This window comes from Syngnathus scovelli, chromosome 6, assembly GCF_024217435.2.
Source record: "Syngnathus scovelli strain Florida chromosome 6, RoL_Ssco_1.2, whole genome shotgun sequence".
Lineage (NCBI taxonomy): Eukaryota > Metazoa > Chordata > Actinopteri > Syngnathiformes > Syngnathidae > Syngnathus > Syngnathus scovelli.
Window position 1 is genome coordinate 3,664,607 of NC_090852.1, and position 24,678 is coordinate 3,689,284.

At 44.7% G+C, this 24,678-nt stretch overlaps 1 protein-coding gene across 13 annotated transcripts in view; it reads left to right on the forward strand.

Moving 5' to 3' along the window:
• tat (tyrosine aminotransferase) overlaps window positions 1-24,678 on the forward strand; it is a 59,452-nt gene extending 34,774 nt beyond the window's left edge. For 12 of the 13 annotated variants that reach the window (XM_049724566.2, XM_068651024.1, XM_049724577.1 and 9 more), the window contains 5 exons: window positions 11,157-11,309; window positions 14,642-14,770; window positions 18,307-18,390; window positions 23,091-23,189; window positions 23,286-24,678. In XM_049724566.2, coding sequence (XP_049580523.1) covers window positions 11,157-11,309; window positions 14,642-14,770; window positions 18,307-18,390; window positions 23,091-23,189; window positions 23,286-23,426 — 606 coding nt within the window. In that variant the 3' untranslated portion in view covers window positions 23,427-24,678. The remainder of the gene's footprint in view (window positions 1-11,156; window positions 11,310-14,641; window positions 14,771-18,306; window positions 18,391-23,090; window positions 23,190-23,285) is intronic. The other variant, XM_049724568.2, reaches the window with a different exon arrangement.

Consider the following 24,678-nt stretch of genomic DNA (forward strand, 5'->3'; position numbering starts at 1 on the left):
GCCTTTCGTAATTTGCTTGGCCTTTTGCGATGTGTTTGGCAGCTTACTCAGAGCGTCCTCAATTGTTCTCTGGCTGCTAGTAGCAACAGCCGCAGCCGGCTTTCTCACCTCCTCTGTAGGGTGGAATCGTGCTGTGTGACTTCTCATATTCATTGTGTTGCCAAAGTATTTTATTTTAGCGCGACGAATCTTGCATACAACGTAGCTTTTGTCCAATTCATTTCCTTTGTCAACATTGTAGAATCCAAAATGATTCCACACGTCTGCTTTTAAATTTTTAGGAGCAGGTCGGATCTCTCGTTAAAGTGGATTGAATATCTCAGGCTCAGCCATGTTTGGGTCTTTTTTTTCTGGAGGAGTGTAATGCGGAAGTGTGCTGAGTGTGCCACTGTGCTCTCGGTCCGTTCCGCATAGCGTCTCGGAGAATGCGCTTACAGTATTTTAGTTCCGCCTTACTTGGCATATTTAAATAATCGGAATTTGGATGTTTGTGAATCGTTCTCGATTCTTCCACGGCCGAATCGTGATTAATCTAAGAATCGGACATCTCCCCCACCTCTAGTCAAGTACCTGGAAAAGATGCTTTGTTGGTACGGCAGGGTTACAGATCATTTTGTAGAAAACGTAGAATTTACATACAAATAAACCAACACATTTTATGATGTAAGCCCTAATGATGTAAGCCCTTGAAAGAACAGCATCCACCACTGACTTACAGTATGTTGAAGCTGTTGAATAGGATATGCTAATACAGTGGAGCCTCGGTTTTCGACCACAATCCGTTCCAGAAGGCTGTTCGAGAAGTGAATCGTTTGAATTCCGAGTCATGTTTTCCCATTACAAATAATGGACAAAAATCTAATCCGTTCCAAGCAAAAAAAAAAAAGCCTTTTTTAAGCAGTTTTTCATTTGCGCATTTTTGTCCGATCGCGCAACTGCAGCGCACCGCCGAACGCGCAACGTAGCGCGTCGCCGACCACGCAACTACACTGTGCTGGTCGCATTATTGTGACAGAGCTGTCGCTGAAATTTCTAAAATATTTGTAATGTCCTGATGTACTTTCCAAAATGTAAGTGGACCTAGTGCGCAAGGAGCTTAATTTGGTCCAATGGCCCAACCGCAGCGCGCCGGGCGCTCACTGTTGCATTGTTTTAAGAGCGTCTTTGTGTTTTAGGATGGCTTTACTGCTCCCACTTGCTTCCTTTGGAAGCATGATTAGAGTTGATGCAATCCTCAGAGTAACGAGAATGTAATAATGAACAGAGTCAGTTGGCATGCGGGTCCTCTCGGCTCATCTCGCAAGGTTCGACAACCGAATTTCGTCCGACATCCGAAGCAAAAAAATCTCGAATTTTTTGTTCGAACACCGATTTGTTCGAGAACCGGGACGTTCGAAAACCGAGGCTCCACTGTATTTTACACTTTTTATTTTGATAAGATTCACTTACAGTGTATTTTAGTTTTATAATGCCTGGTCCATTGAACCTTTGACATATTCGATTGCCCCTATAATAAAAAAAATCTGTCTTTTGTCTCAAATGGGCCTATCCCTTAAGCTTCCAAAAGTTGTTTGTCCCACATAACCATGCTACTTGTCCCACCAGTCTAGTTCTTTCATTAGAAAAAAAAGTATGATTCTACCTTATACTGATGATGATGATGATGATGATGATGATGATAGAACTTTATTCATCCCACAGCGGGGAAATTTACTTGTCACAGCATACGAGTGCAAGAAAACAAGTGCCAACATTTCAAGAAGGATAAATAACAGACAAAAAACGTTTTATTTACATATATAATAAAGTATGAAAACAGCAAAACTTTTACATTTACCAATAAACTTGGCCAATAAAGCTGATTCTATTTACAAATTTGGGGCTATTTACAAAGATGTTTGTGCGTGTGTGCTCACATGAATGTGCGTGTTTGCTGTTTACAAGTTATACATATTTTGTGTGTCGCTGTATCCCACATCTGAGAATTAATCGCCACGCCAATTTATCTGAACTGTGGCACAAACAATTGTCACTCACTACATGTATGCCTGGGTTTTGAAATAGACGCCCGTGTCTGTTACATATTCACAGCCACCTCCTGTAAATGCGCTCCATTGTCTTGCTCTTCATCATTTTGCTTACGACGAGCAGTAGCTTGCTCGATTTTAAGCTGCTTGAAAGCCAATCGCTTTTGTTTCGCCATGTTCTCTTACTCTCGGACTTCTTCCTCCATAACTTCACAACTACTCGCCATTGTTCTTTCATTTGGACTGGCAGATTACCGCTTTATGAGCCAGAAAGGGCAACTCTGCCATTATGTGGTCACAGTTATCCACTACAACGCTCTAGCACAAGTGTCAAACTCCAGTCCTCGAGGGCCGCATTCCTACATGTTTTCCAAGTTTCCCTCGATAAACACACCTGATTCAATTATCAGGCTCCTGCAGAACGTGATCATTTGAATCAGGTGTGTTTAATGAGGGAAACTTGGAAAACAGGAATGCGGCCCCGGAGGACTGGAGTTTGACACCCCTATAGAGTCTATAGGCTTGATATTAAGTGGAAAGGTAGCAGAGAGTCTCATCAGCCCATTCATAAAATAAAAAGAACTTGATGAGAATATTCATCGACGGGATATTACGTCATTACTTTTGATGACGAGTATCCTCGCCGCTGGAAAGTAAAGAGTTAAGAGCTCATTATGCATTTAAAACGGCCTAATAATGTCAAGACAAATAATTAAAAGAACAGTGTGTGTGATTCTTTACGCTTCGGGCATTTTAACAAAAGTATTTATTCATCCTGGGGCGGTTTCAAATACCGTATTTTTCTGACTTTAAGTCGCGTTTTTTTTTCATAGTTTGGGTGGGGGGGCGACTTATACTCAGGCGCGACTTATATGTGTAATTATTCACAAATCTTTACTTGATCATTAACACATTACCGTAATTTTTGGACTGTAAGTCGCGTTTTTTTTCATAGTTTGGGTGGGGGGGCGACTTATAATAAGGGGCAACTATGTGTTTTTTTTTCGAAATATTTCAAAAAAATAACGATAAAGGAACCGCGATGTAGCAAGGGATTACTGTAATTTGAATTTCAAGTGATGTCAGCAGTGCGGCGCGGCGTGCGCGGCGGTTGTTTACAAAAAGGACAAAGATTGATCACGGGATGACGAAGATGACGAAGGGCCCCACGTACTACCGGCATGATTAGCAGCTTTGTTTCTAAGTGACACGGAGGATGATCGGCCGGGTGGCTGACCAGGGATGGTGGATGGGGCTTGGTCATGGCTTTTACGCACGCCCGGTCCTATTCTATGGAGCTCTCTTCCACTTCCGTGGCTGGAAGTCCACGCCGCTACACACCTGGAAGTTTGTTTTGTTAAATAAAGAGCCGTTTACCAAACCCACGTCTATCCTTGAACTTTGTTAACGCTACAATATAGTTATATAGTGGATCTGTGGAATAACGACGAGGCTGACGTCATGGCGCACGCGCGACGTTGTTGACAAAGGACGAGGAATTTGATCGATGGATATAATGATTTAGAGTGCACAGATGGGTTGATAATACTATTGCTTGTATAATAGTTATTTGATATCTAATTTATATATCGTTATATGGGCCTGTGGAATATTTTGAAGTGCAAGCGCCGTCAGCCGCGCGCACCCATTGTTGACAAAAGACCATCGATGGATTTAATGATTTGGAGTGACACAGATGGTTTGATAACATTATTGCTTATATAATAGTTATTTGATATATAATTTATATATCGTTATATGGGCCTGTGGAATATTTTGAAGTGCAAGCGCCATCAGCCCCGTGCACCCATTGTTGACAAAGGACGATCGATGGATTTAATGATTTGGAGTGACACAGATGGTTTGATAACATTATTGCTTATATAATAGTTATTTGATATCTAATTTATATATCGTTATATGGGCCTGTGGAATATTTTGAAGTGCAAGCGCCGTCAGCCGCGCACACCCATTGTTGACAAAGGATGATCGATGGATTTAATGATTTGGAGTGACACAGATGGTTTGATAACATTATTGCTTATATAATAGTTATTTGATATATAATTTATATATCGTCATATGGGCCTGTGGAATATTTTGAAGTGCAAGCGCCGTCAGCGGCGCGCACGCATTGTTGACAAAGGACGATCGATGGATTTAATGAATTGGAGTAACAAAGATGGTTTTATTAACGTGTTATTTATGTAATAGTTTTTTGAATAACTCTGAATGTTACGTCAGGCCCGTTCTCAGCTCTTCGTTTGTGTTTATGTCACGTTAGCATACCTATCGTTTAGCCTGTTGTTGCTCGTTCATGTCTGGTCTTGGTGTTGGATTTTGTCGAATAAATTTTCCCCCCAAAATGCGACTTATTCTCCGGAGCGACTTATATATGTTTTTTTTCACGTTATTGGTCATTTTATGGCTAACGCGACCTATATTCCGGAGCGACTTTTAGTCTGAAAATTACGGTACTTACTTACTAGTATATTCACATGTTATTTTCACTTTAAAATGCATGAGTGCGCACTATGGCTGTGGAATAATTGGAGCCTCACTGACAATGAGTTCCATTCACTGACTTCCGGAGTCAGGAGATTTAATGATTTGGAGTGACACAGATGGTTCGATAAACTTGTTATTTATGTTATAGTTATATAACATATTGTCACGGTCGGGTGGAGCATGGAGCAGGACGACCAAGTGCAGCTTGGACCAGGGTTTATTGAAGCAACTCAAAATACAGACTCGGTAAACTGACATGACTTAAACAATAACTTGACTGACTGACCGGGACGTGGAACAAGAAGACAGCAGGACATGACGGCACCAAGACAGGACGACACACCGAACGACAGGAACCAAAACCAATGACCAAAACCAATGATCCGACAGGGAGAGAGGGGCAGACAGGACTTTTATACACGACAGGTAACGAGAGGCAGGTGGGAACAATCACACTGATCATGGGCACACAGGAGGGGAGGGGCGAGCACACAGACAGAAACCAAGACAACAGACACATAATGGAGCAGTTGGGGACGAGACGTGACACATATCTATAGTTTATTTAGAGTAGCAACGTCTATGTTGTTAGACTTCAGTAGTTTCCGATTGTCTAGCAAGGCTCTTGGGGCGGGGGGGGGGGGTATGGGGGAAGAGCGATCATCATCGCTTGCTGTTTTGGCTCATATGTTGAGCTCTTGTTTTGTGAAATAAAGAAACAAACTCACGTCTTGCCTGGTACTTTGGTAACGCTACAATATAGTTATATAGTATATAACTATATTGTACTCCCCGAGAGTCCCAGCGGCAATCGGCGGCATTCAGGGAGTCCACGCCACAATCGGCAGCATACGGGGAGTCCCGGCCGCAATCGGCGGCATACGGGGAGTCCCAGCCGCAATCGCAATCGGCGGCATTTGGGGAGTCCGCATGCAATCGGCTGCATTCGGGGAGTCTGCACCACAATCAGCGGCATATGGGTAGTCCCTGCCGCAATCGACGGCATATGTGGAGTCCTAGCTGCAATCGGCGGCATTCGGGGAGTCCCCGCCGCAATCAGCGGCATACGGGGAGTCCCAGCCGCAATCGGCGGTATACGGGGAGTGACTATAATATATACGTAGATCTGTGGAATAATTGGAGTTGCAACTGACGACGAGCCTGATGTCAGCTGCGCATGGAGATCCAGTGACACAGAGGACGAAGATTTCGGTGGATTTAATGATTTGGAGTGACACAGATGGTTCGATAAAATTGTTGTTTATATTATAGTTTGATATATATAGTTTATATATAGTTATATGGGCCTGTGGAATAAGTTGAATTACAACTGACGTCAGCGGCGCACAGCACACACTTCTGGGGTTAGAAGCGGCGGTGTTTACACAAAGGATGAAGATTCTAATGGATTTAATGATTTGGAGTGACACGGATGGTTCGATAAAATTGTTGTTTATATTATTGTTATGTGATATATAGTTTATATCTAGTTATATGGGCCTGTGGAATAATCTGAACTGCAACTGACGGCGAGTCCGACGTCAGCGGCACGCCGCACACGCGCCGTTGTTTACACAAAGGATGAAAAATTAGATGGATTTAATGATTTGGAGTGACACAGATGGTTTGATAAATAAAGATGGTATATGTTATAGTTATTTGAATAACTGTTAATGTTACGTCAGGCCCGTTCTCAGCTCCTCATTTGTGTTTATGTCACGTTAGCATACCGTATCGTTTAAGCCTGTTGTTGCTGGTTCATGTCTGTTCTCGGTGTTGGATTTTGTCAAATAAAATTCCCCCAAAATGCGACTTAAACTCCGGTGCGACTTACGTATATATGTTTTTTTTTCCCTTTTATGGTGCATTCTTCCCATGGGCTCACCACCTGTGGGAGGGGCCGAAGGGGTCGGGTGCAATGTGAGCTGGGCGGCAGCCAAAGGCAGGGACCTTGGCGGTCTGATCCCCGGCTGCAGAAGCTGGCTCTTGGGACATGGAATGTCACCTCTCTGGCTGGAAAGGAGCCCGAGCTGGTGTGCGAGGCAGAACAATTCCGACTAGATATAGTCGGACTAGCCTCCACGCACAGTTTGGGTTCCGGTACAAGCCCTCTCGAGAGGGGCTGGACTCTCTTCCACTCTGGAGTTGCCCACGGTGAGAGGCGTCGAGCAGGTGTGGGTATACTTATTGCCCCCCGGCTGGGCGCCTGCACATTGGGGTGAACGAGAGGGTAGCCTCCCTCCGCCTTCGGGTGGGGGTACGGGTCCTGACTGTTGTTTGTGTCTATGCACCAAACGGCAGCTCAGAGTACCCACCCTTCTTGGGGTCCCTGGAGGAAGTGCTGGAGAGCGCTTCTTCTGGGGACTCCATCGTTCTACTGTGTGACTTCAATGCTCACGTGGGCAATGACAGTGAGACCTGGAAGGGCGTGATTGGGAGGAACGCCCCCCCCGATCTGAACCCGAGCGGTGTTCTATTGTTGGACTTCTGTGCTCGACGCGGATTTTCAATAATGAACACCATGTTCAAGCATAAGGGTGTCCATGTGTGCACTTGGCACCAGGACACCCTAGGCCGCAGTTCGATGATCGACTTTGTAGTCGTGTCATCGGATTTGCGGCCGCATGTTTTGGACAATCGGGTGAAGAGAGGGGCGGAGCTGTCAACTGATCACCACCTGGTGGTGGGTTGGCTCCGATGGTGGGGGAAGATGCCGGTCCGACCTGGCAGACCCAAACCCTCTGTGAGGGTCTGCTGGCAACGTCTGGCAGAATCTCCTGTCAGGAAGAGCTTCAACTCCCACCTCCGGCAGAGCTTTTCCCACGTCCCGGGGGAGGCGGGGGGACATTGAGTCTGAGTGGACCATGTTCCGCGCCTCCATTGTTGAGGCGGCCGACCGGAGCTGTGGCCATAAGGTCGTTGGTGCCTGTCGTGGCGGGAATCCCCGAATCCGCTGGTGGACACCGGCGGTAAGGGATGCCGTCAAGCTGAAGAAGGAGTCCTATCGGGCCGTTTTGGCCTGCGGGACTCCGGAGGCAGCTGACAGGTACCGGATGGCCAAGCGGAGCGTGGCTTCTGCGGTTGCTGAGGCAAAAACCCGGGCGTGGGAGGAGTTTGGTGAGGCCATGGAGAATGATTTTCGGACGGCTTCGAGGAAATTCTGGTCCACCATCCGGCGTCTCAGAAGGGGGAAGCAGTGCAACGTCAACACTGTTTACAGTGGGGATGGCGTGCTGCTGACCTCGACTCGGGACGTCGTGAGTCGGTGGGGAGAATACTTCGAAGACCTCCTCAATTCCACCTACACGCCTTCCATTGAGGAAGCAGGGCCTGGAGACTCTGAGGCGGATTCTCCAATCTCTGGGGTCGAAGTCACTGAGGTAGTTAAAAAACTCCTCGGTGGCAAGGCCCCGGGGGTGGATGAGATCCGCCCGGAGTTCTTAAAGGCTCTGGATGTTGTGGGGCTGTCATGGCTGACACGCCTCTACAACGTTGCGTGGACATCGGGGACAGTGCCTCTGGATTGGCAGACTGGGGTGGTGGTTCCCCTCTTTAAGAAGGGGGACCGGAGGGTGTGTTCCAATTACAGGGGAATCACACTCCTCAGCCTCCCTGGTAAGGTCTATTCAGGGGTGCTGGAGAGGAGGGTCCGTCGGGAGGTCGAACCTCGGATTCAGGAGGAGCAGTGTGGCTTTCGTCCTGGCCGTGGAACAGTGGACCAGCTCTACACCCTCGGCAGGATCCTCGAGGGTGCATGGGAGTTCGCCCAACCAGTCCACATGTGTTTTGTGGACTTGGAGAAGGCGTTCGACCATGTCCCTCGGGAGGTTCTGTGGTGGGTGCTTCGGGAGTACGGGGTGCCGAGCCAACTGATAAGGGCGGTTCGGTCCCTGTATCACCGATGCCAGAGTCTGGTCCGCATTTCCGGCAGTAAGTCGGATTCGTTCCCAGTGAGAGTTGGACTCCGCCAAGGCTGCCCTTTGTCACCGATTCTATTCATAATTTGTATGGACAGAATTTCTAGGCGCAGCCGAGGCGTTGAGGGGGTCCGGTTTGGGGACCTCAGCATCGCGTCTCTGCTTTTTGCAGATGACGTGGTGCTGTTGGCTTCTTCAGGCCGTGATCTCCAGCTCTCGCTGGAACGGTTCGCAGCCGAGTGTGAAGCGGTCGGGATGAGGGTCAGCACCTCCAAATCCGAGTCCATGGTCCTCGATCGGAAAAGGGTGGAATGCCCTCTCCGGATCGGGGATGAGATCCTGCCCCAAGTGGAGGAGTTCAAGTATCTAGTAAGTTCAGGTCGGTAGATGATGCGGTCAACATGGGACTGCACTACATCCTGCAACACCTGGACACCCCAGGAAAGTACGCCAGGATCCTGTTTGTGGACTTCAGCTCGGCGTTCAACACCATCGCTCCTGACATCCTCCAACAGAAGCTCATCCAGCTTGCGGTGCCTGCCTCCACCTGTCAGTGGATCACCAGCTTCCTGACCAACAGGAGACAGCGTGTGAGGCTGGGGAGCATCACATCTGACACCCTGACCACCAACACTGGAGCCCCTCAGGGATGCGTCCTCTCCCCACTGCTCTTCTCCCTCTACACCAACGATTTCTCCGCAAGTGACTCTTCCGTGAAGCTCCTGAAGTATGCAGACGACACCACTCTCATCGGACTGATCCAGAACGGTGATGAGACTGCGTACAGACAGGAGGTGGAGCGGCTGGTCCACTGGTGCAGCCAAAACCACCTGGACCTGAACCCGCTCAAGACCGTGGAGATGACAGTGGACTTCAGGCGAGGCCCTTCACCACTTTCACCCCTCACTATCCGCAGTAATACTATTCTCTCCACAGACACCTTCAAGTTCCTGGGAACCACAATCTCTCGGGACCTGAAATGGACCGGCCACATAGACTCTGTCCGCAAGAAGGCCCAGCAGAGGCTGTACTTCCTGAGACAGCTCAAGAAGTTCAACCTGCCACGGGAGCTGCTGAAGACCTTCTACACTGCCATCATCCAGTCTGTCCTCTGCACCTCCATCACTGTCTGGTTTGGATCGGCCTCCAAACAAGACAAGCACAGACTGCAACGGACAATAAGGACTGCAGAAAAGATAATTGGAATCAACCTCCCATCTATCCAAGACTTGTACCTGTCCAGGACCAGGAAACGTGCAAGTAACATCTCAACAGACCCTTCGCACCCAGGTTGCAGCCTGTTTGAACTACTCCCCTCCGGACGCCGTTATAGAGCTCTGTACACAAAAACCAGCAGACACAGAGACAGCTTCTTCCCCCAGGCTGTCGCTCTGATGAACTCACACCACTCTTAGAGTCTCAGAGTCATTACTGTGCAATAACATCCCGCTTGCCACACCTTTTTTGTCTACACTGTTTGTACTATGTGTCCTCTCTGCATCCATTGCAGCCTGGTCATCCTAGAAGAGGGACCCTCCCATCTGTGGTCTCTTCTCAAGGTTTCTCATTTCCCCTAGCTGGAGTTTTGAGTTTTTCCTTGCCCTCTTGGGAGTTTAAGATCAGGGGGTGTTTGAGAATATCTTTCGTTCTTCACATGTCCTGAGTGTTGTTGTTAGTCACCTAAATGTTGAACAGAGGCTGTGATTTACCGAAGTCAAATTCCTTGTTTGGCACGCTCAAACATGGCGAATAAAAAACTCTTGAATCTCTTGAATCTCGGAGTCTTGTTCACGAGTGAGGGGAGGATGGAACGTGAGATCGACAGGCGGATCGGTGCAGCGTCGGCAGTAATGCGGACCCTGTACCGGTCCGTTGTGGTGAAGAGAGAGCTGAGCCAAAAGGCAAAGCTCTCAATTTACCGGTCGATTTACGCTCCTACCCTCACCTATGGTCACGAGCTATGGGTCGGATCCAAGCGGCCGAAATGAGTTTTCTCCGCAGGATGTCCGGGCTCTCCCTTAGAGATAGGGTGAGAAGCTCGGTCATCCGGGAGAGACTCGGAGTAGAGTCGCTACTCCTCCACGTTGAGAGGAGCCAGATGAGGTGGCTCGGGCATCTTATCAGGATGCCTCCTGGACGCCTCCCTGGGGAGGTGTTCCGGGCATGTCCCACCGGTAGGAGACCCCGGGGACGACCCAGGACGCGCTGGAGAGACTATGTCTCTCAGCTGGCCTGGGAACGCCTTGGGATCCCCCGGGATGAGCTGGATGAAGTGGCTGGGGAGAGGGAAGTCTGGGAGTCCCTCCTAAAGCTGCTGCCCCCGCGACCCGACCCCGGATAAGCGGAAGAAGATGGATGGATGGATGGATAGTTGAAGTGTACCTATGATGTAAATTACAGGCATCTCTCATCTTGTGAGTGGTAGAACTTGCACAATTGGTGGCTGACTAAATACTTTTTTGCCCCATTGTAAGTGGCATTGGTGGCCCCGCTTCATTGTCCCTTTCATTGCCCAGTCACCATTTTTATGTTTCTACAGTTCTTGAATGTTCTGTGAGGTCATTAAAATTCATTACCAACATAATTACTAAGATTTGAGGAGTCGAAAGATTCAAAGAACATTTTGTTTTTCTGTATTTATATAAAAAAAATTATTCCACGAGCAAATGCAACACTGAACTTAAATTTGTTTGTTTTTCCTCAGGTATTCCCAGGTTGTGACTGCCCCTCCCTGGCATCTCTCAGCAGTGATGTACCAATCATTTCTTGTGGTGGCCTTGCTAAGCGCTGGCTCGTGCCCGGTTGGAGGTTGGGATGGATCCTCATCCACGACAGAAAGAACATCTTTGGACCTGAGGTAATGATGGCGAAATTAAGCCTTGTGAACCACTGAGGCTTTCCAGCCAATTGGTTTGCACACGGTTTGAAGTGTCAAGGTGCTTTATTAGCTCAATGATGCCATCAAGTGGTCAACAAAAGAAAGCAGTAAAATATACAGAATCAAATAAGATTATAGGCTGAACAAGACGACCAAAAGTAGCAATATTTCAGTTTTAGCAGTCGGTGTATAGTTTACGTTCGCTTAAAGTAAATAATAGTAAGTCATAAGCAGACTGTTTATGAGTATAAATGGAAATTAGTTCAAAATGTCCAAATCCCTGAAGGTTTTCAAACCAGGACACAATGATTTAAAGAGGCTTATTACCTCTATTATACAGGTGATATGACATGCAGCAACTAAACATAAAGATACAATGACCACACACTCGAGTGCTTCTACACTCCGAGTAATCTTTTCTCAGGCACAGAGCAACTCTAACTCACCGACTAACCTGAAGCTCACAACAAATGCTGTCAACATCTACAAAATGGCACAAGGTCTCTCCAATGTTACTATGGAGTAACGTTGAACAAACCAATGACATCATCTGCACAATCAGAGACCTTGTTTCTTCAATGGTTACATGATTGTCCCGAATTGGGGCTTAATTTGTCACGCCCACTCTTGCCCAAGACAAGCTCCGAAGCATCAGCACCTTTCATAACATCAGTAATCTGAGGTTAGTAAATTAGTCGCTACCTACCAGTGGTGAGTAGTTTTCTTTCAGGGGTAGGCAACCCGGGTCCTAGAGACAGTGTTGACACAGTTACCTTGAAAAAGTAATTTAGTTACAATATTGATTTCTTGATTTTAAAGTAACATAGTTACATCACTGATTACTTGTTTTGAAAAATAGCTAAATTGGATTATGACTTACTTTATTAGTTACTTTCTGCAAACAAAACAATTTGAGTATTGAGTAGCAGAGGTTTAACTGCTTGGCATGTCTGCCTATCACACCTCCTCCAGTGTACTTTGATGTCAGCTGCTGGGTCATCAGCTGGAACCATCTTTCACTGATGTTTTTCCCCCTAATCAGGACACCTCACCGTTAGGGGGGTTAGGGTTTTTGTTGGGATGTCTCCCCACGGCACTACTGACCTCATTCCGGTGTTGAGCCCCAACTGCTATCCTTCCTCCGCAGCCATATCCAGAAACTCGCCTTCTCGGCCTCTTCCGCCAACTCCTTGGTTGCCCTCTTCAGGCTTGCTTCGGTCATTCCTGCAGCACGGAGGGGTCGGACTCTGGAACTCTGGAAGCGTGTCATACACTGCCTTCAGGAGGAAACTGAGCCGTGACTGTGAGGTTCGCCAGATGTCGGCCCCACGTTATGACTCTATGGATAGTATCCTCCCAATGAATCAAGCTCTCTGTTTCCCCTGGGACACCACCTTGATTAGGTATTGTCCTGCACCACTTATGAGACCTATTCCACTACCATGGTCTTCCTCTGCTCACTTGTGGCATTTGACCACAACTGGGTTGGTTGCCACCAGTCTTGCCCGACTTGGACTCTTCCAAGGATCTTTTAATGCTGCAGCTTGGCGACCGCTTGGTCCACCTCCTCCTGGGCTCTCCACTTCCTCCCGGTATGGACAGTCACCACTGCTCTCTGGACTCCCTTAGCTGAAGATGAGGCGAGTCTTCTCCTGTCTGTATCCTGTGCTGATGGGCTTCACAGGCAGTTGCAGAATGCTTTTGCCCCGAAACAGCGAGGCAAGCCCAACCACTTTCTGATGTAACTGTTCGAAATTCCGTCGAGCACACTGGTCATGGACAATGGGATTTCTCCCACTTTTAGTGGCCACGTCACTCGGTAGAAGAGAGTGACCTGGTAGCACCACCCCTTCAGCTTCCCAGGTAGTTGGCTACTGTCAATTTTGGCAAGGCCCTCTCTTAGCTGTTTCTGGACCATCCTCCCCGTCGGCCTGTCTGAGAGCTCTGGTGTATACTCCCTACCGAGACTTTGGATGGGCTGTTCTGTCCAGAGCCAGATCCTCTCTCCTCCTGCCGTGATTACAGTCCTGTCGTCCCTCACCCCTTTCCTTATTGAAAGGCAAATGCAACAATTATACTTAACATAAAAATGACGTGTTTTTACCAGTACTTTCTTGGAGGTGTTTTTATAGAATGTTTTAACAGTAATTTTTAAGGATAATGTTTTTAGTTGAAAATAAAACATAGAATGGGCAGCTCGATGAAGCACTCGTTAGCACGTCCACCTCACAGTTCAGAGGGTGTGGGTTCGATTCCACCTCCAGCCCTCCCTGTGTGGAGTTTGCATGTTCTCCCCGTGCCTGGGTGGTTTTTCCCCGGGCGCTCTGGTTTCTTCACACATCCCAAAAACATGCGTGGTAGGCTGATTGAGCACTTCAAATTGCCCCTAGGTGTGAGTGCGAGTGTGGATGGTTGTCTCTGTGTGCGCTGCGATTGGCTGGCAACCGGTTCGGGATGTCCCCCGCCTACTGCCCGATGGGCCAAAATACCAGCAACAGTGTGTAAAAACCTTGTGAAGACTTACAGAAAATGTTTGACCTCTGTCATTGCCAACAAAGGGTATTTAGCAAAATATTAATATGAACTTTTATTATTTACCAAATACCTTTTTCCACCCTAATTTGCAAATGAATTCCTTAAAAATCAGACAATGCTATTTTATGGTTTTTGTTTCTCATTTTGTCTCTCATAGTTGAAGTCTACCTATGACGGAAATTACAGGCATCTCTCATGTTGTAAGTGGGAGAACTTGCACAATTGGTGGCTGACTAAATACTTTTTTGCCCCACTGTACGACAATTCACACGCAGAATTGAATATTTACAAATGATACACACAAAAATAAAAAACAAAGTCTGATAATCACAATTATATTTGTGGATAGGAAAAACATGTAAAAATCACAAATGTGTTGATCTAAAACACATGTAAAAATGTTAGATATATTTGTGTGAATATTTTTGCCACAAATTTCTTCTCATAGTAATAGTGGGAGAAAAGGTGGAAAAGGGAAAACCAGGGATTTGATGCCCACCCAAAAGAAAAGTGATTGATTACTGGGAGCTAAGCTGTTATGGTTCTAAGCCACAAACCTTCGCTGTCAGGCAGCTACGTGAAGACTAGCCCTGGCCACTGATATTTATATATAGTATATATATAATATACTGTATATTTTACTCCATTACGAAGAGAAAGACAGGTGCTCATCAGGAGACTTATAATACTAATAATGAATTATGTGAAATTGTATTGCCCATGTATGTAGACTGAAGCAAAACATTCCCATTGTATACACTGTGTAACATCTGCAGATTCGACATGGCCTCGGAAAGCTTACCCAACGTATTCTTGGACCCTGCACCATCGTCCAGGGTGCACTGGAGGGAATCCTCAACAACACACGTCTGGGTTTCTATGATGATACCATTCATTTCATTAAGGTAAACAGAAGGCAAATTTGCAACATAGTGACAGTTTAAGACAGTGCCTCCAGTGTTAACACCTTGAATGTACAATTTGGAATTCAACAAAAATTGTTGAGACAAAATACCTCAGAAGAATGTAAACGTCAATGTGGTTTAGTCACGCAAGACTTTAGCATATCTATGGGTATAAGTTAACTACACTGATGGTGTTTATTATTAAAGGTGCACTATGTGATGTTGAGGCTGCTAGCAAGATTCAAATGTAGACTCACTGCATCCCCACGACCTTTGTGATGATGAAAGATTCAGACGATGAATGAATGAATGTATTCCAAATGGATCTCTAAGGAATTGACATGTCTAAGTAAAACGCTACCATACAGGACTTGCAGGATTTTGCAACACCTCTTCACTGGTTTTGACTGTTTGCGTAGATGGATGTGTCAGAAGCCAAGACAGACCAATCCGCCCCCCATGAAAGTGTGTCAAGTGAAAGAATATGCCCCACTGTGCACACGCAATGTTAGCTAAGGCAGCCGCCTTGGTAGGTAGCGTGGCATTTTTATGTTGTAAAGTTGCTAAACAGCAATTATTACTGGTTAGATGTGTTACAGTCAATGTGTACAATTAATTACAAATAGAAGACGTTAGACAGCCAACCCTATCTAGCTGAATGAATAAATAAATAAATAAATAAATAAATAAATAAATAAAGACACTATTAGATATACTCCTAATTTCTCTTGAGACCTGTCCAATTTCTTCTTTTTAACTCTTGTTGCTAAGCAAAGTACCGTATTTTCCGGACTATAAGTCGCTCCGGAGTATAAATCGCACCAGCCATAAAATGCCTGAAAAAGTGAAAAAAAAACATATATAATTCGCTCCGGAGTATAAGTCGCATTTTGGGGGACAATTTATTCGACAAAATCCCACACCAAAAACAGTCATGAACGAGCAACAACAGGCTAAACGATAGCAACAACAGGCTAAATGATAGGTATGCTAACGTGACAAACACAAACAAAGACCTGAGAACGAGCCTGACGTAACATATAGAGTGATTAAAGACAGCTATTACATGAATAACATGTTTATAAAACCATCGGTGTCACTCCAATTCATTAAATCCATCGATCATTCGATACAATAGCAACAGGCTAAACGATAGGTATGCTAACGTGACAAACACAAATGAGGAGCTGAGAACGGGCCTGACGTAACATATAGAGTGATTTAGGACAACTATTACATGAATAACATGTTTATAAAACCATCGGTGTCACTCCAATTCATTAAATCCATCGATCGTTCTTTGTCAACAATGGGTGTGCGCGGCTGAGGGCGCTTGCACTTCAACATATTCCACAGGCTCATATAACGATAGATAAACTATATTTCAAATATCTATAATATAAGCAATAATATTATCAAACCATCCGTGCACTTTAAATCCATCGATCAAATTCCTCGTCCTTTGTCAACATCGCCGCGCATGCGCCCTGACGTCAGCCTCGTCTTTATTCCACAGATCTAGTATATAACTATATTGTAGCGTTAACAAAGTACAAGGATAGACGTGGATTTGGTAAACGACTCTTTATTAAACAAAACAAACTTCCAAGCGTGTGGCGGCGTGGACTTCCAGACACGAGAGCTCCATGGCATAGGACCGGGCGTGCGTAATGGCCATGTCCGAGCCCGATGCACCATTCGCGGACAGCCACTCGGCCGAGCGCTGGCCCCCGACTCAGTAGAGTAGGACCGGGCGTGCGTAAAAGCCATAATAGTTTTTCAAACCTTCTATGTCACTCCAAATCCTTAATTCCTTCAAACTCTTTGTCCTCCGTGTCACTTAGAAATGATCACCGCTAATGATGCCGGTAGTCCTTATGTGGGTACGTTTGTCCTTTATGTAAACAACCGCCGCGCCGTGCCACTGACGTCACTTGAAATAGTAATCCATTGGTACATCACGGTTCTCCAAACTTTCTTTCTGCTGCTCGATTACTGTTTTCAGCTGCATATTTTATAACTTGAAGTTTGTAACTTGCAAAATATGAGTTTCTTTTTGGTGCCATTTTTCTTAAGCCCACCCAGTTGATGAGTCACGGACAACGGTGAAATTTAGAGCGCCCTCATCCAGTTTCGTCTGAAAATATAATTTTTTTTCAGATGTAGTTTTTTGTTTTGTTTATTTGGTTGTTTTATCAAAGTCAAAGTCTGCTTTATTGTCGATTTTTTTTCATATACCAAGACACACAAAGAGATTGCAATTACGTTCCCACTATCCCTCGGTGAGATAGTACACATATGCATACAAGCAACACAAAAAAAACCCAAGAAGGCACTAACAATGAATAAATAAGAGTGTTGAATAAATGATAAATAAACAAATAATAATAAATAATAATAATAAATATAAGAGGAGCAAAAATGGAGCAAGTGTACATACAGCAGACAGTGGACTTGGATATGGTGCTTTAAAGTGTTAATTGCTTTATTTGATGTCCATCCATCCATCCATTCATTTTCTGAACCGCTTAGTCCCCACGGGGGTCGCGGGCGTGCTGGAGCCTATCCCAGCCGTCATCGGGCATTAGGCGGGGGACACCCTGAACTGGTTGCCAGCCAATCGCAGGGCACACAGAGACAAACAACCATTCGCACTCGCACTCACACCTAGGGACAATTTGGAGTGATCAATCGGCCTACCAAGCATGTTTTTGGGATGTGGTAGGAAACCGGAGTGCCCAGAGAAAACCCACGCGGGCTCGGGGAGAACATGAAAACTCCGCACAGGGAGGGCCGGAGGTGGAATCGAACCCGCACCCTCCTAACTGTGAGGCGGACGTGCTACCCAGTGCGCCACCGAGCATTATTTGATGTTTTCTCTATTTTTTATGTTTTGAATATGTTCAAGATAAAGATATAAAAGCATGTGAAGTGATCAACTATACTAAAAATAACATGGGAAGTGGTCAACTATACTTGTAAGTAAGTGATGTCTTAATGATCAAGTAAAAATTTCGCCCCCCCCACCCAAACTATGAAAAAAAAACACGATTTATAGTCCGGAAATTACGGTAATCCAGCCAAATAATTTTGCACACAGCACAAAGAGCTGTGTACTAAAGTAGGGGACAAACTGCTTGCACTTGAGCATGCGTTAGAAAAGATACCTGAACCTGCCTTTGCAAAATCACAACTGTTTTCGACAAGTAAAGACTGTCAGCGGGAATCTTTGCAACATTTTGCAAACCCAAATGAAAAATCTGAATTCGCTACGTTAGCAAGCATTCACCGCTCAGGGAGATAGTGTCTTAATTAATAAAGACAGTGTTGTAAACAATACATGTAGAGTTGTAGTGACAGTTTTAACTCTGGAATAGCTCATTCAAATTGTAGTTAATCAATTTGAAAGGAAAATAGTTAAGGAATTGCCAAGTGGCTCAAAAATAACAACATTTTTGAAGTCCCACCGTGACTGGTATAACATTGCACTTCATCCCAATGATGTCATGAACAGTGTTTATCTTTTCTTTCCACAGTCCAATGCTGAGATTTGTTTTAATGAGCTGTCCACTGTACCTGGCTTGAACCCCATCATGCCCTCAGGAGCCATGTATTTAATGGTCAGTATTGCTGTGAAAAAAGAAAATGCACTGATTTTTACTCACAGGAAAGTTTATTACTGTGTACTGCATCAGAATTCTGTTTTATAAAAAAAGAGTTATGGTATGTTTGCAGTAGTTACTGTGCAAAATTCTTTGGCCACATCACCCCGAGCTTTGTTTATATTGTGATTTTTTTTCTTATAGCAATCAATATCTTGTAAAATGTTATCTAATAAAACACAAGAATGAGTTAACAAATGTCCACAAAGCAAATGGGCACGCTAAGAGACTAGTTACATTTTACCAACCAGTACCGTATTTATTTTAATAATCGCCCAGGGCGATAATTAGAAAAGGTTTATGTCCAACAGGGGGGTGGGCGATTAATAGAGAACACTTTTTGTCCGATTGCCAAGGGGCACTGAAATGGGCGATAATATGTACATTTTCCTTATGTAGTATGCAATACCTGTATCTCACTGGTGTTCTTAGCACTAGAACAGCGGCTGTTTTGATCTACCTCTAACAGCGGGTGCGTCAATTGACGCTCCATCGATGCGACACGTTACCGTCGCACATCACACGTTGCACACGTCATGTTATCGCGATCGTCTTGTTCGAGCGCACGCCCCGATAAAGTAATTGTGTGAGGATATTGTAGCGGAGTGACGAGTGTAGTTGTATCATAGTTTATGGAGAAAAACAATTTAAAAGGGACATTCGACGTGCTGTCAAACCAGTCATATTTAAACTTGCGCAATGACGTCGGCATGCGGTCGCGGAGGAAAACGTAAGTTTTGGGGGGAATTTTTAGCAGCATGGGCGATCATTAGAGGTATCAATGTTTTTTTACTTATGTCATCGCTAACACACACTGGGCGGTTATTAGAATATGGGCGATAATTAGAATAAATGCGGTATATCTGAATTGGAACCACCCAACCACCAGAATTGTATTAGCATTCCATGTGTATTAATGTGGAAGTAGCCCAGATGGACAAACACACCCATAAAGACAAACCCACAAACTTGTATTAATCGTAATGCTGCTGTTCAGACTTGTTTAAGGTCGAACGTAGACTTAAGGGCCTTCTGGTAATCATTACGGCACTGCTAACAACACTGTTTAAAAAAAATAATGGTGGCCCAAAATTTTGCACTGTATTATACAGTACAGTATCAGTAAAAACTGTGAAACATACACTATCATTATGATCACTTGAGCATTCTTCTGAGATTTGATACAAGAAGAATTTGCCTTTACAAAGAAAATAATGCTCACTTTTAGTACCTATGTCAGGTAAATATTAGAGATTTTTTAACAATATATTTATCATTTTGGTTGTATTTTAGGTTTGTTTATAGTAAAGAACTACGCGGACTAATAGGCCCGTTTCTAAAATTCTGAATTTCTCATGTATGTAGCTACGTAAATGAGGTGACAAAATATTTAAATACAGATTTAACTATGACACTACCCAGTTTTGTAGCTGAATACATTCAATGAACAAAAGTTCATGAACTCGTTCATATTTTGGACAAATGAACTGAACGTTGCGCATTTTTGCTTTGTGAACATTTTTGTGCACCCCAGAATGAGCCTGGAGCCAATGAACGGTTTTGAAGAGCAGTTAATTTTTGCTCAAGTTTGCTCTTCTTAGACTTCAAAATAAAACACTGTCAAACACACTGTAAACAAGGCTTAATTAGTCGTGGAAAAACAATTTGGCAACCCCGGCCACACACAGTTGCGTGGCGCGTGCTTACTTAAAATGCAACGTGTGCTTAGAAACGCGTAGATGACACAATGACACTTCAGTCGATGTAAACTCATATGCCACGCGACGTGCAGCCCCACTCGTTCTTGTCAAACAGCAACGGTAAGGTACCCTATGAGAGCATTCAGGAATTTGATGAAAAATTGTTGTGCTCTCAATGTCGTTGAACCACTTAATGAGATAGTTTTTTCTTGTTTTGGTCATTTATTTGGGTTTTGCACCCTTTGCACTTTTATGTTTCAATTTATAAACATTTTCTGGTTCTTTGAGATGAGTTAACAAATGTCCACAAAACAAATGGGCACGCAAAGAGACAAGTTACATTTTACCAACCAGTATATCTGAATTGGAACCACCCAACCACCAGAATTGTATTAGCATCCCATGTGTATTAATGTGGAAGTAGCCCAGATGGACAAACACAACCAGAAAGACAAACCCACAAACTGGGTGGGGGTGGTAACGCACCAGTCCAAATGGCCTCACCGGCCATGGCAAGGTCCTAACCGCCCTCAGCGGCAACTCTGGGGACATGAACCGTAATCAGCGGCAACTCTGGGGACATGAACCGCAATCAGCGGCAACTCTGGGGACATGAACCGCAATCAGCGGCGACTTTGGGAACACGAACCGCAATCGGCGGCAACTCTGGGGACACGAACCGTATTCGTCGGCAACTCTGGGGACACAAACCGCAATCGGCGGCAACTCTGGGGTCACAAACCGCAATCGGCGGCAATTCTGGGGACACAAACTGCAATCGGCGGCAACTCTGGGGACATGAACTGCAATCGGCGGCAACTCGGGGGGACATGAACCGCAATCGGCGGCAACTCGGGGGACATGAACCGCAATCGGCAGCAACTCGTGGGACAGAACTGCAATCGGCGGACACACGGGAAGCAGAACCGCGCTCTGCGGCAAACGGGGAGTCTGAACCACAATCGGCGGCATATGGAAAGTCAGAGCCGCAATTGCCGGCATTTGGAAGTCCGGACCGTGATCAGCGGCATTCGGAAGGCGGAGCTATGGCAGCAGCAAGAGCCACCACGCACCGCAGCAGTGGGAGAGGGGCCAGGGACGATCGCGAGTCCGGCGCAGCTGGCTTAAATTCTGGCGACGCCCGCAAGTCCTGCGATGCTGGGGTGGAGCCCGATGGCGGCCGCGAGTCTGATGGCGGCCGTGAGTCTGATGGCTCTCCGATGGCGTCCGCGGAGCCGGTGTCGCTGGAGCGAAGTCCGATGGCGGCCGCGGAGCCGCTAGCGCCAGAAGCACTCCGATGGTGGCCGAGGGTTCGGCGTCGCGGGAGCGAAGTCCGATAGTGGCCGCGGAGCCCATGGCGCTGGAACAAGCTCGGACGACGGACGTGGATCGGGCGTCGCAGACGGGAGCTGTTGGTGGAGGGGGGTCCAAGCGCTGATCGTTATAGTGGTCGGATCATTCTGTCACGGATCAGATGGAGCAGGGCGACCAAATGCAACCTGGACCAGGGTTTATTGGAGGAACTCAAAAGACAGACTCGGCAAACTGACATGACTTAACAAAACAATAACTAGACTGACTGACCGGAACGTGAGACAAGAAAACAACAGGACATGGAGACATCAAGACATAACGACTACAACACAATGATCCGACGGGGAGTGAGGGGCAGACAGGACTTAAATACAAAGCACGAAACACGAGGCAGGTGACCGTGATTACATTGATTGAGGCGACACAGAAGGGGAGGGGCGACGCGAACAGAAACTACGGCAACCTAGACACATAGCAAAACTGGGGACGAGATGTGACACGTAATGCTGCTTTCTGGTTCTTTGGGCAAACAAGTTAAGAAATAATCCTTTGACAAAAATTAAAAATTAATTAAAGCAAATATAATTCTACGGTGACCTTGAGTGCTATAAAAGGCGCCTTATAAATAAAATGTATTATTATTGCTTTAAATTTGTTACACATTTAATGTTTCATTTGAAAATCCTTTGTTTCCAACCTCAGTCAAGCACCTTCAGAGGATTGTTTATGTTGGCATATTCTGGACCACATTCATGAATGAATTTTAGCAATTTTCTAATGTATTTGAGATTGTAAGGTGATAGCAGCACATGGATGTTAGTGTGAATGGAATAGGTGAAAACAATGAGAAAATCCTGATATGCCAGAGGGTGAGAGCTCACAGCAACTTTTTAAATTTTGATTGGGGTGAAGGAAAGAACTACAAACTTTTCATATTTGGAACGATGAACTTATAATTTCAATTATGAACTATGATCTGAACAAGTTCATTTTAAAATTTGTGAACTGAACTTCTAGGTCGAGGTAGAAAATGACTTTTCCTGACACTGCAGTCACTACCTGTATACCATTTCACAACACTGCAGAACTACAACCATAAAAAAATAAATAATAATAATTAATAGTACAAAAATTAGAGCATTGATATCTCAGTAAAGGTGTTTTTTTTATACAGCTCTTGTATCGATCTTGTTATTTTTAAAAATGTTTATTATGTTTTGTTTGTGTGCATAATGCATAATCCATCCATACCACCATCCATCTATACCACTTAACCTGCTCACGGGTGAGTGAGCAGGAGCTTATACCGGGTGACTTTGGGAGAATGGAGGATCACACTGGCCAATATTTTTCACAACTCCCATGTACAGACAGGCAATCATTTTCGCTCACATTCTCACCCTCACGGAGTGACTGTGATGCATACCAATTATCAAATTTGAATCTTTTTGATGCAAAGGCTGTACATTTTATAGCTAATAACAGGTTTGTGCAGTGTTTCATACTATATACTGTAGGTATCCATATCTGTGTCCAGTTTTCAATTATCACCAGCTATTGTAATTTTGGTGTGAAATTTGAGGGTTTGCTCTGACTGTATGTGTGTGCGTGTGCGTGCGTGCGCACGCGTGTGCATGTTTTCAGATTGGAATCGACATAAAGAGCTTTCCAGATTTGCATAATGATGTTGACTTTACTCAACGGCTGGTGACCGAGCAGTCAGTTTTCTGTCTGCCTGCCACAGTACGTTCCCATGCACCTTAAGAACTTTTTGGCATCCTTTGTCATAAAAATATCACATAACTAGCCACAGTGCATCCATTTCTTCTCTTCTCACAGGCTTTTGAGTACCCCAACTTCTTCCGCATTGTGGTGACAGTCCCAGAGCAGATGATGATGGAAGCATGTGGTAGGATCCGGGAGTTTTGCCTGCACCACTACCGGCCAGGCAGTCACGATAATAACGCCCTGGATCAGTGAGAGTCCAACTATTGTGATGGCATGGAAATTAACATGTAACTGCACATACTGAGCATGAATCTATATTAAGACCAAGTTTACATGCTTACCTCAGATGCGGTTTGTTGTCATCACATTTTCCATGGTCACCTAAATATGTCTTTTGAATATTTTTTATTTATATCATTACGTATGTACCAGATGGTAAACACTTGTTTGTTGTTTATTTATCTAATTGATAGTTACACTTTTTAGTCTTTGGGATTTGGGATTGCAGACCATGCATATGGCATTACTGTTGTTTTAATCCTCTTATTTTGAAGATGTCTCATGATTGTTCTGTACAGAGTGCTTCATATGGATTCTCTATATTATTCTAATTATTTTAACGTATGGTTTTCTCCCCTTTACATTTTAGAGTACAAAACTTCTCTTCATACTTTATGGGCAGGGACGCTACTATTTTGGTCACCGCTTAAAAGTCACAAATATAAATTGGCCCATAACAATGATCATCACTTTTCTACCACTTAGGGTGCCTTGATGCATGGCATGACATTCAAGTATTTCTCGATAGGGTACTGCATTAATTATCGAATATAAATACATTTATAATACTACAGCTGCAAACAGCTTGGGCCCTTGTAGCCCTAAGCACTGGCACGTTGGAATATTGACACATTGAAATTGGATTTTATTTTTTATGAAGTAAATCAGGATAAAAGATCTCTAAAATGCCAACGGTCAGGCAAAATCTGAAAGGAAATAGAAAATGGCTGACTTTCCATTGAGTTTAGAGAAGAGCTCCAGAGAGTTTTTGTAGGTCTTGAGCTATTACATACCTGTATGTCTCCAATTTTTGTTAGGTATTGGTGAAACGTTCAGCAGGGCTGTTTCATTGAAAATTTGTGGAGAGTGCAACAAACCCATATTTTCCAAATGTGCAATTAACTCTAAATTATTTTATCAATAAGCGACCTCTACAAAAGAAATTTCAAAATGGTGGACTTTAACAGATGGTTTTGGAGATCATGGTCTGTTACATATACCTCCCAAAAATGTTGACGTTGGTGAAACATACAACCGGGGCTAAGTCGTTAAAAATGTGTAATTTGTAAAATATATTTGTAAAAGTATATTTGTAAAATAGTGATGTTTCCAGACTTGATGGACTTGCAAAGTTTCAGGAATTTTCGTGCATGTTTAGACTCTCAATAGTAGTGTTGTTTTCGTGCTACAACATAATAAAGGCCTAAGCAATCTTCTGAGCAAA